Source organism: Salmo salar, chromosome 28 (assembly GCF_965601325.2).
Source record: "Salmo salar chromosome 28, fSalSal1, whole genome shotgun sequence".
NCBI lineage: Eukaryota > Metazoa > Chordata > Actinopteri > Salmoniformes > Salmonidae > Salmo > Salmo salar.
This window is the reverse complement of record NC_138318.1, coordinates 4,563,404-4,579,421: the sequence shown is the minus strand read 5'-3', so window position 1 is coordinate 4,579,421 and position 16,018 is coordinate 4,563,404. Positions and strand designations below refer to the sequence as shown.

The 16,018-nt window shown below is 46.2% G+C and overlaps 2 protein-coding genes across 3 annotated transcripts in view; both read right to left on the bottom strand.

Annotated features, from left to right (window-relative positions):
• The window catches only part of LOC106589301 (ATP-dependent RNA helicase DHX8), a 34,906-nt gene extending 34,010 nt beyond the window's left edge, over positions 1-896 (bottom strand). Inside the window, exons 1-3 of the mRNA XM_014179091.3 lie at positions 723-896; positions 194-279; positions 29-98 (exon numbers count right to left, since the gene is read on the bottom strand). Coding sequence (XP_014034566.2) covers positions 29-98; positions 194-279; positions 723-831 — 265 coding nt within the window. The 5' untranslated portion in view covers positions 832-896. The remainder of the gene's footprint in view (positions 1-28; positions 99-193; positions 280-722) is intronic.
• Positions 897-988: 92 nt separating this feature from the next.
• LOC106589300 (ATP-dependent RNA helicase DHX8) overlaps positions 989-16,018 on the bottom strand; it is a 30,909-nt gene continuing 15,879 nt past the window's right edge. For both annotated transcript variants that reach the window (XM_014179090.3, XM_082970392.1), the window contains 15 exons: positions 10,244-10,447; positions 10,065-10,152; positions 9,100-9,197; positions 8,840-8,987; positions 5,162-5,343; positions 4,853-5,047; positions 4,535-4,720; positions 4,221-4,431; positions 3,730-4,052; positions 3,454-3,609; positions 3,191-3,328; positions 2,972-3,100; positions 2,562-2,758; positions 2,273-2,452; positions 989-2,137 (listed from right to left, as the gene is read on the bottom strand). In XM_014179090.3, the coding sequence (XP_014034565.1) occupies positions 1,918-2,137; positions 2,273-2,452; positions 2,562-2,758; positions 2,972-3,100; positions 3,191-3,328; positions 3,454-3,609; positions 3,730-4,052; positions 4,221-4,431; positions 4,535-4,720; positions 4,853-5,047; positions 5,162-5,343; positions 8,840-8,987; positions 9,100-9,197; positions 10,065-10,152; positions 10,244-10,447 (2,655 nt within the window). In that variant the 3' untranslated portion in view covers positions 989-1,917. The remainder of the gene's footprint in view (positions 2,138-2,272; positions 2,453-2,561; positions 2,759-2,971; positions 3,101-3,190; positions 3,329-3,453; positions 3,610-3,729; positions 4,053-4,220; positions 4,432-4,534; positions 4,721-4,852; positions 5,048-5,161; positions 5,344-8,839; positions 8,988-9,099; positions 9,198-10,064; positions 10,153-10,243; positions 10,448-16,018) is intronic.

Genomic DNA, 16,018 nt, shown 5'->3' with positions numbered 1-16,018 from the left:
AGAGTTATATACAGTATGATAAACTAACCTTTGCTTGTAGATGCTTTTGACGGCCGCATAGTTTGAATAAGTCTGAGCAAATTGCTGATGAGAGAATCCTATGAAAGAAAGTGGATTCAAAACCAGAAAGTGTATTGAATGACCGGGCTAATTTTAAACATATCAAACAGCTACATCACACTATCACACTTACTGTGAAGTCTGCTCCATTTTTCAGCAGAAGTGATTTGAAGCCATCAAATGTTGGTTGCTTTTCAGCAAGGCAGATGACAAACTCAGCTAAAAGAGACAGCAAGAATAATCAAATTCAGCAGAGAGAAAAATGCTAGCCAACTCTATTCTCTTAAGATAACTATGCCTCTATCATAAATAACTGAGTAACAGCAAATTCTTTTTACTTGTTTTGCCAAGAATGCTCACATGAAACTAAACTAGCTAGCTTTTATGGAACTCGGGGAAATGTCAAATACTTAAACATGTTATGGGGTCCAGACCACCCACCACACTTTCAAGGCAAAGTAACCATCTCCTGTACAATAGATAACGTTATGACTAAAAAAATACGTTTTACAATCGGGATTCTGGTTGTCAAACACTGGAGTAAAATTATTAACGTTAGCTAGCTAAAACTAAAGGTAGCTAAGATAGCTAGCTTAGCAGCAAGCTAGTAAGATTATTCCAAATGTGGGGTGACAAAAGTAGTGTGTGTTTATTCAACTTGCCAAGATCTTTCTCGCAAATACCAAGATGGTTGTCAAGTTCTGTGCACACTTTGGACACCAAAGACAGGTATTCAAGCCGCTTAAGCTCCTCAACTCCAAAGTCTGCCATTGTGTCCAGTGTTTGTTTTGTTTTCAGAAAACGCAGGCATTGGTAACACGCACGTTACGTTATGAACTTCGAACTTAGACCACACTTCCGGGTAATGATTTTATTGGTCAGCAGGTGGGGGTAGACTCATTGCCAATATGACAATCTAAACTCCAAGTTAATTTTTTTAACCTTTATTTAACTAGGCAAGTCAGTTAACAACAAATTCTTATTTACAATGACCACCTAACCCGGAAGACGCTGGGCCAATTGTGCACCGCCCTATGGGACTGTAAATCACGGGCCGGTTGTGATACAGCCTGGAATCGAACCAGGGTCTGTAGTGACACCTCTAGCACTGAGATGCAATGCCTTATACCGCTGCACCACTCAGGAGCCCCAAAACTGACATTGTGGTCTCCAGTGTGGCTGTCAATAAAACATTTCTAAATTAAACATTAGCAACAAAAAGAGAACTATACAAGTGCAGAAAATGTTAGGATTACACTAGCACAGTAAAGCAATCACTCAAAGCTAAACCAAGTATTAAGTTCCATCCTGGTATAAAAAGACAGCCTACTATAAAAGACAAACTGTCTCAGAGCACTGTGCTTTTAAAACAAAGACGTTCACTGACTTGTCAAATTACTGCCCAGTCCCCTTCCTATTGAATTGATCATTTTTCAGAAGTTCACACACAGGTCAGATGTGACATTCAAGTAAAACAAACATGTTTCATTGTCCATGATACTCAAATATAAGATTGATTCTCCTCAGGGGATGAGACATTTTTATTAATGTTACCCAGGTAAGCCTATAAGGACAGGAGAGCAATGACCTCATTTTACTAGTTGACTGCTATACAGGTCAAGAGACAGAATTCAGCCTACCAGAATTCAGCTCAAAATGATAGAATTGCAGTTAATAGAAAACAGCTGAGCACACATAACACATGTCCAAAACAAATCGATAATGACCCAGCTTTATCAATCGCATGTTACAGCTAACAAGGCCTGTTGGCAGACAATGTCTCTCCATGGTATTTCTCAACCAGCTGAAATAGGAATGTGTCCCTCTCTTTCTGTGTTGCGATAAAGGATGCACATTCTAGCGCCGCCGAAAGGCGCGGGAGATTCTCCAAGCGTTGGGCTCTTCGTAACGGTTGTAGAGGGGCTCAAGGCGCTGCTGCTTCTTCTGTTTGCTGAGGCGTGTGGGGTCTGACACTTTGAAAAAGGCCGGCGAGAACTCTACCAGCCAGCGTGGGTCAATGGTGGTCACCTCCCTCATGTACTCCTTAGTAGTCAGCACCAACTCATGGTACACCACCCTGTGGAGAGAGGAATAAGAGGATCAGGCAAGAGGAAAAGGATGTCCAGAATGGCTCAGTACCAGTTGACATTCAATGTACACTAGTGACTAATCTATTAGTCCCCATGGTAATCAAAAAGGAGAGTTGACTCACCACTCAGGCTGGCGGTTGAACAGGGCACTGGAGGGGTGGATGTACACCACCTGCTGGTCAATGAGGGTACGGTAGCCCTCCTGGGGATCCTTTTTGGCTGCGTTCCGGAAGAAACCACTGCAGATGGCCTTCTGCACACGCACTGTGGCCTTTCCACAAGTCACCACATCCAGTTTATGTCTGAAAAGAGGTAAACGTTTTTGGATTTGTGTGAGAAGATTTCTAGTAAGTGAGGTTTCTTTACCAGATATACAATTACCTTGATCATCAAATGGACAGTGGAACCTACCTGTCCATGATACCCAGCATCTGTTTGCGGATATCCTGGGCTCTGCGCAAGGAACGGGCCTGGATGAAGTTCTCGTAGCACCAGGGGTTGGAGAACTTGTTGTTCTTCCAGGAGTTATAGACAGCCAACAGAGTAAGGTGGTCTCCCTCGGCCTGGTGGAACTTGGCCTTCTTCTGGTCAGCCAGCGCCTGCTTGTCCTGAGACACAGAATAAAAGGACTGTTAGTCATCAAATGATCAACAATGGCACACCATATAACTGCCTCATTGAGCTCTCCAACCATAATGGTAAACCTCAACACAACATTGAACTGTGCTGCAAAGAAGAAAAGAAAGAATATCTTATCAGGATACCCAGAGGAGTGATACGACCCTAATTTCAGTGTTTATGAGTCTTGTGATTTGCCGTACCTTGGGCCTGTAGAAGACGTTCTGCACAGACAGCATGGAGACGATGGTGAGCATCTCCTCACTGCAGCCCAGGTGGACGGACATGATCAGCATCTTACACAGCATGGGCTCCAGAGGGAACTCAGCCATCTGACAGAGCGATGGAAATAATGAATTGGTAATTAATCCTCACTTTTGCCTTTCTTAACAATAGTCTCCTTTTTTGGTATAAACTCTTACCCTGCGTCCTAGACGAGTGAGCAACCCTTCATCGTCCAGAGACCCCAGAGTGTAGAGCTGCTCCATGGCTGTGATCAGCGTCTCCATGGGTGGAGCGTCCATGAAATCAAATGATAGCAGGTCATTGATGCCCATGGCCTGAAGGAATAAGGAGAAAGGGAAGTCAGGGGATGACACGGGAGTAGGTCTGAGCAGACAAGTATAGATCACAGATGCATGTACAGTGAAACAAGGTTTAGCCCCTTTCGTTACTGTGGGCATACCTTGAGGGACAGCACAGTGCTGGCCAAGTTAGTTCTCTGGATCTCAGGCACGTTGGTGGTGAGCATCTCGTCTCGGTATGCTCTCTCTGTGTACAGCCTGTAGGTCTTCCCTGGGCCAGTTCTTCCAGCTCTTCCAGCCCGCTGCTTGGCTTGGGCCTAACAGAAGATACATTGAATCCCTTAGCATACCAAATCCTAATTGCTTGAGAGTGACAGAGGGGATAAATCTGGGTACGTTTAGAATATAAATATGAATTGAGTGATTAACCAGTCTACCTGTGAAATGGGAGTCACCACCAGCTGGTCAATACCAGTCTTGGAGTTGTACACCTTTTGCTTCACAAATCCTGGGTCCACAACGTAGTAGATACCGTCAATGGTCAGAGACGTCTCAGCAATGTTAGTGGCAATGACAACCTTTCTGCTGCCGGGGGGAGCAGGGTCAAAGATACGGGTCTGCATCTCGCTTGGCAGCGCGGAGTAGACCGGTAGAATGATGAGTTCAGGCACTTCAGGTCCCAGAGACTTCATCCGTTCATACAAGATCTCACAAGCTGTGTCAATCTCCTCCTGACCAGTCAGAAACACCAGGACATCACCTGCAAACAAGGAGCGAGAGAGGACATAAAGGTTGATAACGCTTTACAATCAAGGTTGAATCACAAACTGACATTTTATAGCAATGGATTTGCATTCATGCAATGATTTAGGTAAATGACTATGAATTACAGACTATAGACTGGGTATAACCTTTGTTAAAACCGTACCTGGAGGCTCGGTCAGGTGGATCTGCATGACGGTGATGAGACTGGCGTCCAGGTAGTCCGTCTCAGGCTCTTTGGTGTAGAGCACCTCCACTGGATAGGTACGTCCTGGGATGGTAAAGATGGGCGCTTCGTAGAAGTACTGGGAGAACTTGACGGCATCTAGCGTGGCTGAAGTGACAATCAGCTTCATGTCTGTGCGTTTCTGCACCGTCTGAAAACATGGAGAGGAAGAGCTAGCGTAACACAAAACGTTTCTTTAAAATATTAACGATGTTTAGACCCTGAAGTAAAGGGGAAACAAGACCCTGCTATACCTTCTTGAGCAGACCGAAGAGCACATCAGTATGGATGGTCCTCTCGTGGGCCTCATCCAACATGATGATGGCGTACTGGCCAAGGTCCGGATCTATCAAACACTCTCTCAGCAACATACCATCTGTCATGTACTTGATCACCGTCTCAGGGCTGGTGCAGTCCTCAAAACGAATGGTGTAGCCCACCTGGTGTAGAAGAACGAATACACAAGTTAGAAATAACTAGGGCAAGACGTTTGACATTGTTCTGCGATCAGATGTATTCGACATCGTCTCATGGCCAAGTGTTAAGATATGCAGTGTGGAGAGATCACTCACCTCCTGGCCCAGACAGCAACCATACTCTTCAGAGACTCTCTTGGCCACGGACATGGCTGCCACACGACGGGGTTGAGTGCAGCCGATCTTCCCCCGAGTGGTGTAGCCCGCCTCGGCCAGGTACTGGGTGATCTGGGTAGTTTTCCCAGAACCAGTCTCGCCAATAACAATCAGGATCTGGTTATCATGGACAGCCTGTAATAGAGAAGCAGAGATGTGAGCAAAATGTTATGCCATAAATGATCAAAAACGGCTGATGTTGAAATAGAAATAATTAGCAATATATAATTAGCAAACTTTTGATCAAACCTGTATGAGCTGCTCTTTGAGCTTGTAGATGGGCAGGCTCTCCCTCTGCTCCAGGATGGACATTGCTGTCTTCTTGCCATAAGAGGCCTTGTTGCCCCCAAAGGCATGTTTCTTCCACTCCGGGATGTCAGTTGGCATCATGCCGATTCCTCTCATGTTGGCTGCAATCTGCCTTCCATCAACTGTGTAAGAGGGAAGAGTCTTTAATTGAGATGAACTCGCATGATATTTAACCTCCGCCCCTTCAGATGACTTGTGATCCAGACCCAGTCTAGGAACCCTGGGAGGAACCTTTACACCCACACAGCCTCCCCTACAGTGAGGGAAAAAAGTATTTGATCCCCTGCTGATTTTGTACATTTGCCCACTGACAAAGAAATGATCAGTCTATAATTGTAATGGTAGGTTTATTTTAACAGTGAGAGACAGAATAACAACAAAAATCCAGAAAAACACATGTCAAAAATGTTATAAAATGATTTGCATTTTAATGAGGGAAATAAGTACACTGCTCAAAAAAATAAAGGGAACACTTAAACAACACAATGTAACTCCAAGTCAATCACACTTCTGTGAAATCAAACTGTCCACTTAGGAAGCAACACTGATTGACAATACATTTCACATGCTGTTGTGCAAATGGAATAGACAACAGGTGGAAATTATAGGCAATAAGCAAGACACCCCCAATAAAGGAGTGGTTCAGCAGGTGGTGACCACAGACCAGTTCTCAGTTCCTATGCTTCCTGGCTGATGTTTTGGTCACTTTTGAATGCTGGCAGTGTTTTCACTCTAGTGGTAGCATGAGACGGAGTCTACAACCCACACAAGTGGCTCAGGTAGTGCAGCTCATCCAGGATGGCACATCAATGCGAGCTGTGGCAAAAAGGTTTGCTGTGTCTGTCAGCGTAGTGTCCAGAGCATGGAGGCGCTACCAGGAGACAGGCCAGTACATCAGGAGATGTGGAGGAGGCCGTAGGAGGGCAACAACCCAGCAGCAGGACCGCTACCTCCGCCTTTGTGCAAGGAGGAGCAGGAGGAGCACTGCCAGAGCCCTGCAAAATGACCTCCAGCAGGCCACAAATGTGCATGTGTCTGCTCAAACGGTCAGAAACAGACTCCATGAGGGTGGTATGAGGGACCGACGTCCACAGGTGGGGGTTCTGCTTACAGCCCAACACCGTGCAGGACGTTTGGCATTTGCCAGAGAACACCAAGATTGGCAAATTCGCCACTGGCGCTCTGTGCTCTTCACAGATGAAAGCAGGTTCACACTGAGCACGTGACAGACGTGACAGAGTCTGGAGATGCTGTGGAGAACGTTCTGCTGCCTGCAACATCCTCCAGCATGACCGGTTTGGCAGGGGGTCAGTCATGGTGTGGGGTGGCATTTCTTTGGGGGGCCGCACAGCCCTCCATGTGCTCGCCAGAGGTAGCCTGACTGCCATTAGGTACCGAGATGAGATCCTCAGACCCCTTGTGAGACCATATGCTGGTGCGGTTGGCCCTGGGTTCCTCCTAATGCAAGACAATGCTAGACCTCATGTGGCTGGAGTGTGTCAGCAGTTCCTGCAAGAGGAAGGCATTGATGCTATGGACTGGCCCGCCCTTTCCCCAGACCTGAATCCAATTGAGCACATCTGGGACATCATGTCTCGCTCCATCCACCAACGCCACGTTGCACCACAGACTGTCCAGGAGTTGGCGGATGCTTTAGTCCAGGTCTGGGAGGAGATCCCTCAGGAGACCATCCGCCACCTCATCAGGAGCATGCCCAGGCGTTGTAGGGAGGTCATACAGGCACGTGGAGGCCACACACACTACTGAGCCTCATTTTGACTTGTTTTAAGGACATTACATCAAAGTTGGATCAGCCTGTAGTGTGGTTTTCCACTTTAATTTTGAGTGTGACTCCAAATCCAGACCTCCATGGGTTGATAAATTGGATTTCCATTGATTATTTTTGTGTGATTTTGTTGTCAGCACATTCAACTATGTAAAGAAACAAGTATTTAATAAGATTATTTCTTTCATTCAGATCTATGATGTGTTATTTAAGTGTTCCCTTTATTTTTTTAAGCAGTGTATTTGACCCCCTCTCAATCAGAAAGATTTCTGGCTCCCAGGTATCTTTTATACAGGTAACGAGCTGAGATTAGGAACACACTCTTAAAGGGAGTGCTCCTAACCGCAGCTTGTTACCTGTAAAAAAGACACCTGTCCACAGAAGCAATCAATCAGATTCCAAACTCTCCACCAAGACCAAAGAGCTCTCCAATGATGTCAGGGACAAGATTGTAGACCTACACAAGGCTGGAATGGGCTACAAGACCATTGCCAAGCAGCTTGGTGAGAAGGTGACAACAGTTTGTGCGATTATTCGCAAATGGAAGAAACACAAAAGAACTGTCAATCTCCCTCGGCCTGGGGCTCCATGCAAGATCTCACCTCGTGGAGTTGCAATGATCATGAGAATGGTGAGGAATCAGCCCAGAACTACACGGGAGGATCTTGTCAATGATCTCAAGGCAGCTGGGACCATAGTCACCAAGAAAACTATTGGTAACACACTACGCAGTGAAGGACTGAAATCCTGCAGCGCCCGCAAGGTCCCCCTGCTCAAGAAAGCACATATACAGGCCCGTCTGAAGTTTGCCAATGAATATCTGAATGATTCAGAGGACAACTGGGTGAAAGTGTTGTGGTCAGATGAGACCAAAATGGAGCCATTTGGCATCAACTCAACTCGCCGTGTTTGGAGGAGGAGGAATGCTGCCTATGACCCCAAGAACACCATCCCCACCGTCAAACATGGAGGTGGAAACATTATGCTTTGGGGGTGTTTTTCTGCTAAGGGGACAGGACAACTTCACCGCATCAAAGGAACGATGGACGGGGCCATGTACCGTCAAATCTTGGGTGAGGACCTCCTTCCCTCAGCCAGGGCATTGAAAATGGGTCGTGGATGGGTATTCCAGCATGACAATGACCCAAAACACACGGCCAAGGCAACAAAGGAGTGGCTCAAGAAGAAGCACATTAAGGTCCTGGAGTGGCCTAGCCAGTCTCCAGACCTTAATCCCATAGAAAATCTGTGGAGGGAGCTGAAGGTTCGAGTTGCCAAACGTCAGCCTCGAAACCTTAATGACTTGAAGATCTGCAAAGAGGAGTGGGACAAAATCCCTCCTGAGATGTGTGCAAACATGGTGGCCAACTACAAGACATGTCTGACTGCCAACAAGGGTTTTGCCACCAAGCACTACTGATGTTTTGCTGAGGGGTCAAATACTTATTTCCCTCATTAAAATGCAAATAATTTCATAACATTTTTGACATGCGTTTTTCTGGATTTTTGTTGTTGTTTTCTGTCTCTCACTGTTCAAATAAACCTACCATTAAAATTATAGACTGATCATTTCTTTGTCAGTGGGCAAACGTACAAAATCAGCAGGGGATCAAATACTTTTTCCCCCTCACTGTATAACCCTGGGCCATGGAGGACACAGCATACTACAGCAGGCCACTCTATCCAGCCTGTTAGGATGCTAAAGGAAACCAGACAACCATCTCCAGCCCTGCAAACCCTGAGGGCTGCTGCTGCTACACTGGAGGAAGTCTGATGTAGTGGCTCAGACCGGACTGTGTTTTGGATTACTGTGTGCTTCCATTGGGACATACCATCAGGCAGGGGGTCTACCCAGTGTTTGTTCAGGCCCATGGGAATAGAGTCCATCTCAGCCTCTCGCTGACACTGCTTCACTTCCCTCCTCTCCTTAGCCAAAGCACTCTGCATCATGGCAGCCTGGGACAGCGAGCCATCTGGATTCTGACAGAGGGAAACAAAGTCAGCTGCAATTGTTCACACTACTAAACAGGATGAAAGCACTCAAACAAATTTGCCTTGAAAGTAGGGTGATCAAGAGGACATGGAAACATACCTTAACAATCTTGACAGGGCTCATGTCCATACTCTGTTTAGTGTGTCCTCTCAGGAACGGAGGCTCCTCCTCCACCAGCTCAATTTCCAGGTCCTCATCTGAAAGAAAGACATGGGCAAATCAGCATCAATACATTGATGTGAATCTAAACCGACAGTGGTTTTCTATACAGCAAATGTACATGAGGGCGTGCTAAATTACTCTGAGGACGGCTGTGCTGCGGCCATAGGTACGAGGCGGAGCAGAGTACCGTAGATTAGGACAATCGTGCAAAAACAAAAGTTTACACAAGCACAAGTGTACAATTGCTTTTCTACAATGGGTTACGAGTCAAATAAAAAAATATATATTTTCCAATAAGTTAGGTTGCCAGAGATGCGACCCAGTCGTTTGTTCTAAATGTTCCCTTGCTTGCTAGCTAGCCAACTACAACTAACACAGTCACATCAAACTATGCTATAATAGCAAAGTAGCTGCCTTTCATTTAGTTGGACCGGTTTTTCTAGTGACATTTCTTTGTACACACACACACACAAATGATGCCGATTCATGACTGACTGCGAAAAGATGTCTCGTCCTGACACGTTCATTCTCAATATGACAGTGGAGATGAAATTTCAATATTGATACAATGTTGCAAATGTCGAGAGACTGACGGCAACGTTTATACAAATCCCTGTTGTTGCAAACCAAATGACAGGCTAGAAGCAAGAGGAAATAATGTCTACATACTTTTTTTTTACAGTGGAGATCAGTTAATGAATTGGCTGGCTGGGCCGGTGAGACAGTGGATGGGCAGGGATTTCTCAGATGGAACAGAAAACGAGATGCCCATTTTTGCATCCTAGGCTTACCCATGCAAAACAGTTTTTTTTTGTATGGCTTAGAACACATCTCAACCAAATCACAAAGCTTGTTTTGACCAACCCGTTGTAGAACACACAATAACATAAGTCATGTTTTACCTTCTTCATCATCAACTTTGGGGAGGATACCCGTCTCCTCGTCAAAGTCAGGGAACTCCTCTTTAGAAAGAACATTAGCAGCAATCATCTGAGAACAGAAGAAAAATAGCATTATTAGGTCAAAAATCACATTAATAACAGTCAAGAGGTCTTGATAAAAACCTTGTGTGCACACATACCTGTTTGATCTCCCACTTCTCGGGGTCTGATATCTTGGTCAGTCTCTTGCGTTCCAGTGTGTCATCCTCCAACTCAGGGGCGTGACCCAGGTTGAGGTTGGTTGGGCGGTCGGGGTTCCTCATGATTTTCTCCTCCTCACCATCAGGGCCCTGGTTCCTCCTCCTGTTGGGGTTCAGGTCCTCCCCCGTTTCCTGGTCTACATCCTGGCAACCAAGAGGAGAGCCAGTGTTTCAGTAATAATTAAACATGTCTTTCATAGTGCTTTCCAAAAGTTCCAAAGTCTTTAAAAAAAAACTTAGTGGCACTCCAGTCTCATTTTCACCTCATTTAACAGCTGACTTCTTAACAAAAAGGGTACATCTCAATGTGGTCCAGGTAAGTCATGCCATAGCACCCAAGTGTGGGGGGTGGGCCTTTTCTCTTTTGTTCTTCAAGCAAGGGGGAGGCCGATGACAAACCAACTCCTTCAAGTTTGCAGTTGTCAAAAAATAAACATACATTTTTAGGATAATAAATATAAAATGGAATATACATTTTTTTCAACAGGAAAAGTACTTCAAATGCCCATATTATTACCAACATGATTACATGGATGCAAACTGGTGAGCGCTCAAAAAAGTGATACATTTTTCACACGGAAATTTGCCTATTTTCAGTGGGTTTGTCACAACACCAACATTTACTAATGATGTGATACCACAGGGTTTGCCCCTGTGGTATCACATTTTCGTCTGATGGGACCAAAATGGAACTCTTTGGCCTGAATGAAATGCACTATGTCTGGAGAAAAGCAGGCACAGCTCATCACCTGTCTAACACCATCCCTACGGTGAAGCATGGAGGCGGCAGCATCATGCTATGGGGGTGCTTTTCAGCAGCAGGGACTGGGAGAATGGTAAGGATAGGGAGAACAATGAATGGCGCCAAATACAGGCAAATCCTTCATGAGAACTTGCTTCAGAGTGTAAATGAACTTGGAATGTAAATCTTCACCCCAGTCTAACAGGACAATGACACAGCAAAGCTGGAATGGCTTCAGAACAAGAATGTGAAAGTCTGAGTGGTCCAACCAAAGCCTAGACTTGAGTCCCATTAAATCTGTGGAAAGACTTGAAGATTGCTGTTCACCAACACTCACCATCTATTGTAACTTAACAGAGCTTGAGAAAATCCACATGTGCAAAGCTGATATACATACCCAAGATGACTCAAAGCAGCTGTCATCGCCACCAAAATTGCTTATTAACTCAGGGATGTGAATACTTATGTAAATTGGATTTCTGAATTTAATACATTTGCAAAAATTTCTAAAAACAAGTTTATTGGGAATTGTGTGTAGATAGGTGAGGGGGGGAAAAAAATCTGCTTAATCCATTTTGAATTCAGGCTGTAACAACCTTCTGAATAAGTCACAACTGTCACTGACAGAAAGGGCTGCCTCGCTTCTTGCTCTTAGGAAACTGCAGTATTTAAAAAAATGTTTTTATGTATTATTACTAACATTGTTAGCCCATAAAATGTTGTGTTATTACATACAGCCGGGAAGAACTATTGGATATCAGAGCGCCGGTAACTCATCGGCACTACCAGCATCACAACTTTCCCGAAGCAGATCCATTGTTCGCACCCCCTAGGGCAAATGAACTGATTCCAGAACCCAAAACAACGCCGGCGAAGGAGAGGTACTCAGAGTAGTCTTTTAGTCCGACTTAAGAGGCGCGCACGCCACCCACCGCTTCCAAGTATATTACTTGCAAGTACACTGCTCAAAAAAATAAAGGGAACACTAAAATAACACATCCTAGATCTGAATGAATGAAATAATCTTATTAAATACTTTTTTCTTTACATAGTTGAATGTGCTGACAACAAAATCACACAAAAATAATCAATGGGAATCCAATTTATCAACCCATGGGAGGTCTGGATTTGGAGTCACACTCAAAATTAAAGTGGAAAACCACACTACAGGCTGATCCAACTTTGATGTAATGTCCTTAAAACAAGTCAAAATGAGGCTCAGTAGTGCGTGTGGCCTCCACGTGCCTGTATGACCTCCCTAAAATGCCTGGGCATGCTCCTGATGAGGTGGCAGATGGTCTCCTGAGGGATCTCCTCCCAGACCTGGACTAAAGCATCCGCCAACTCCTGGACAGTCTGTGGTGCAACGTGGCCTTGGTGGATGGAGCGAGACATGATGTCCCAGATGTGCTCAATTGGATTCAGGTCTGGGGAACGGGTGGGCCAGTCCATAGCATCAATGCCTTCCTCTTGCAGGAACTGCTGACACACTCCAGCCACATGAGGTCTAGCATTGTCTTGCATTAGGAGGAACCCAGGGCCAACCACACCAGCATATGGTCTCACAAGGGGTCTGAGGATCTCATCTCGGTACCTAATGGCAGTTCAGGCTACCTCTGGCGAGCACATGGAGGGCTGTGCGGCCCCCCAAAGAAATGCCACCCCACACCATGACTGACCCACCACCAAACCGGTCATGCTGGAGGATGTTGCAGGCAGCAGAACATTCTCCACGGCGCCTCCAGACTCTGTCACATGTGCTCAGTGTGAACCTGCCTTCATCTGTGAAGAGCACAAGGCGCCAGTGGTGAATTTGCCAATCTTGGTGTTCTCTGGCAAATGCCAAACGTCCTGCACGGTGTTGGGCTGTAAGCACAACCCCCACCTGTGGACGTCGGGCCCTCATACCACCCTCATGGAGTCTGTTTCTGACCGTTTGAGCAGACACATGCACATTTGTGGCCTGCTGCAGGGCTCTGGCAGTGCTCCTCCTGCTCCTCCTTGCACAAAGGCGGAGGTAGCGGTCCTGCTGCTGGGTTGTTGCCCTCCTACGGCCTCCTCCACGTCTCCTGATGTACTGGCCTGTCTCCTGGTAGCGCCTCCATGCTCTGGACACTACGCTGACAGACACAGCAAACCTTCTTGCCACAGCTCGCATTGATGTGCCATCCTGTATGAGCTGCACTACCTGAGCCACTTGTGTGGGTTGTAGACTCCGTCTCATGCTACCACTAGAGTGAAAGCACCGCCAGCATTCAAAAGTGACCAAAACATCAGCCAGGAAGCATAGGAACTGAGAAGTGGTCTGTGGTCACCACCTGCAGAGCCACTCCTTTATTGGGGGTGTCTTGCTAATTGCCTATAATTTCCACCTGTTGTCTATTCCATTTGCACAACAGTATTTTTTGTCAATCAGTGTTGCTTCCTAAGTGGACAGTTTGATTTCATAGAAGTGTGATTGACTTGGAGTTACATTGTGTTGTTTAAGTGTTCCCTTTATTTTTTTTGAGCAGTGTATATTACCATCTGGATAATAAAGCTGATGAGCTCAGGGAGCAGGTCTCTTTCCAGAAAGACATCAGGGATTGTAGCATACTCTGCTTCACGGAAACATGTCTCTCTTGGGATATACTGGCCGAGTCGGTCCAGCCAGCTGGAATCTCAGTTCATCGCACAGACAGGAATAAATATCTCTCTGGGAAGGAGGGCGGGGGTGTGTTTCATGATTAACAACTCATGGTGTAATTGTGATAACATACAGGAACTCAAGTCCTTTTGTTCACCCGATCTAGAATACCTCAAATCAAATGCAGACCGTATTATCTCCCAAGAGAATTGTCATCGGTTATAGTCACGGCTGTGTATATCCCCTCCTCAAACTTTATGCAAACTGGAAACCATATGTCCTGAGGCTGCATTTATTGTAGCTGGGGATTTTAACAAAGCAAATTTGAGAAAAAGGATGCCGAAATTCTAGCAACATATCGACTGAAGGACTTGCGCTGCCAAAACTCGACCACTGTTACTCCAACTTCCGGGATGCCTATAAGGCCCTCCCCGCCATCCTTTCGGCAAATCTGAACGCGACTCAATTTTGCTCCTCTCTTCCTATAGGCAGAAACTCAAACAGGTAGTACCCATGCTAAGGACTATTCACCGCTGGTCTGACCAATCGGAATCCACGCTTCAAGATTGTTTTGATCACGCGGACTGGGATATGTTCCGGGTAGCCTCCGAGAACAACAGACGAATACACTGACTCAGTTTATCAGGAAGTGTATAGGAGATGTTGTACTCAAAACCTACCCTATACAGAAACCGTAGATAGATGGCAGCATTTGCACAAAACTGAAAGCGCGAACCACTGCATTTATCCATGGCAAGGTGACTGGGAATTTGGCAGAATACAAACAGTGTAGTTTTCCCCTCTGCAAGGCAATCAAACAGGCAAAATGTCAGGATAGAGACAGTGGAGTCGCAATTCAACGGCTCAGACGTCAGACGTATGTGGCAGGGTCTACAGACAATCACGGACTACAAAAGTAAAACCAGCCACGTCGTTCTTTGCCTGCTTTGAGGATAACACAGTGCCACTGACGCGGCCCGCTGCCAAAGACTGTTGGCTCTCCTTCTCTGTGGCCGATGTGAATAAGACATTTAAGCGTGTTAACCCTCGCATGGCTGCCGGCCCAGACGGCATCCCTAGCCGCATCCTCAGAGCATGCGCAGATCAGCTGGCTGGAGTGTTTACGGACATATTCAATCTCTCCCTATCCCAGTCTGCTGTCCCCGCATGCTTCAAGATGGCCCCATTGTTCCTGTACCCAAGAAAGCAAAGGTAACTGAACTAAATTACTAATCGCCCTGTAGCACTCACTTCTGTCATCATGAAGTGCTTTGAAAGACTAGTCAAGGATCATATCACCTCTACCTTACCCGTCACCCTAAACCCACTTCAATTTGCTTACTGTCCCAATTAGATCCACAGACGACGCAATCGCCATCACTCTGCCCTATCCCATCTAGACAAGAGGAATACATATGTAAGAATGCTGTTCATTGACTATAGCTCAGCATTCAACACCATAGTACCCTCCAAGCTCATCATTAAGCTCGAGGCTCTGAGACTGAACCCCGCCCTGTGCAACTGGGTCCTGACTTCATGATGGGCCGCCCCGAGGTGAAGGTAGGAAACACCTCCACTACATTGATCCTCAACACAGGGGCCCCTCAGGGGTATGTGCTTAGTTCCCTCCTGTACTCTCTGTTCACCCATGACTGAGTGGCCAAGCACACCTCCAACTCAATCATCAAGTTTGCAGATGACAACAGTAGAAGGCTTGATTACCAACAATGACAAGACAGCCTACAGGGAGGAGATGAGAGCTCTTGGAGTGTGGTGCCAGGAAAATAACCTCTCACTCAACAAAACAAAGGAGATGATTGTGGACTTCAGGAAACAGCAGAGGGAGCACCCCCCCATCCACTTTCGCAGTCTCGCAATGGAGAAGATGGAAACCTTCAAGTTCCTCAGCGTAGACGTCACTGACAAATTGAAATGGTTCACTCACACAGACAGTGTGGTGAAGGCACAACAGCGCCTCTTCAACCTCAGGAGGCTGAAGAAATTTGCCTTGTCACCTAAAACCCCCAGACTTTTACAGATGCACAATCGAGAGCATCCTGATGGGCTGTATCACTGCTTGGTACAGCAACTGCACCACCCACAACAGCAGGTCTCTCCATAGGATGGTGCAGTCTTCCCAATGCATCACCGGGTGAAAACTACCTGTCTACCAGGACACCTACAGCACCCGATATCACAGGAAGGCCAAAAAGATCATCAAGGACAACAACCACCCGAGCCACTGCCCATTCACCCCACTATCATCCAGAAAGCGAGGTCAGTACAAGTGCATCATAGCTGGGACCAAGAGACTGAAAAATGGCTTCTATCTCAAGGCCATCAGACT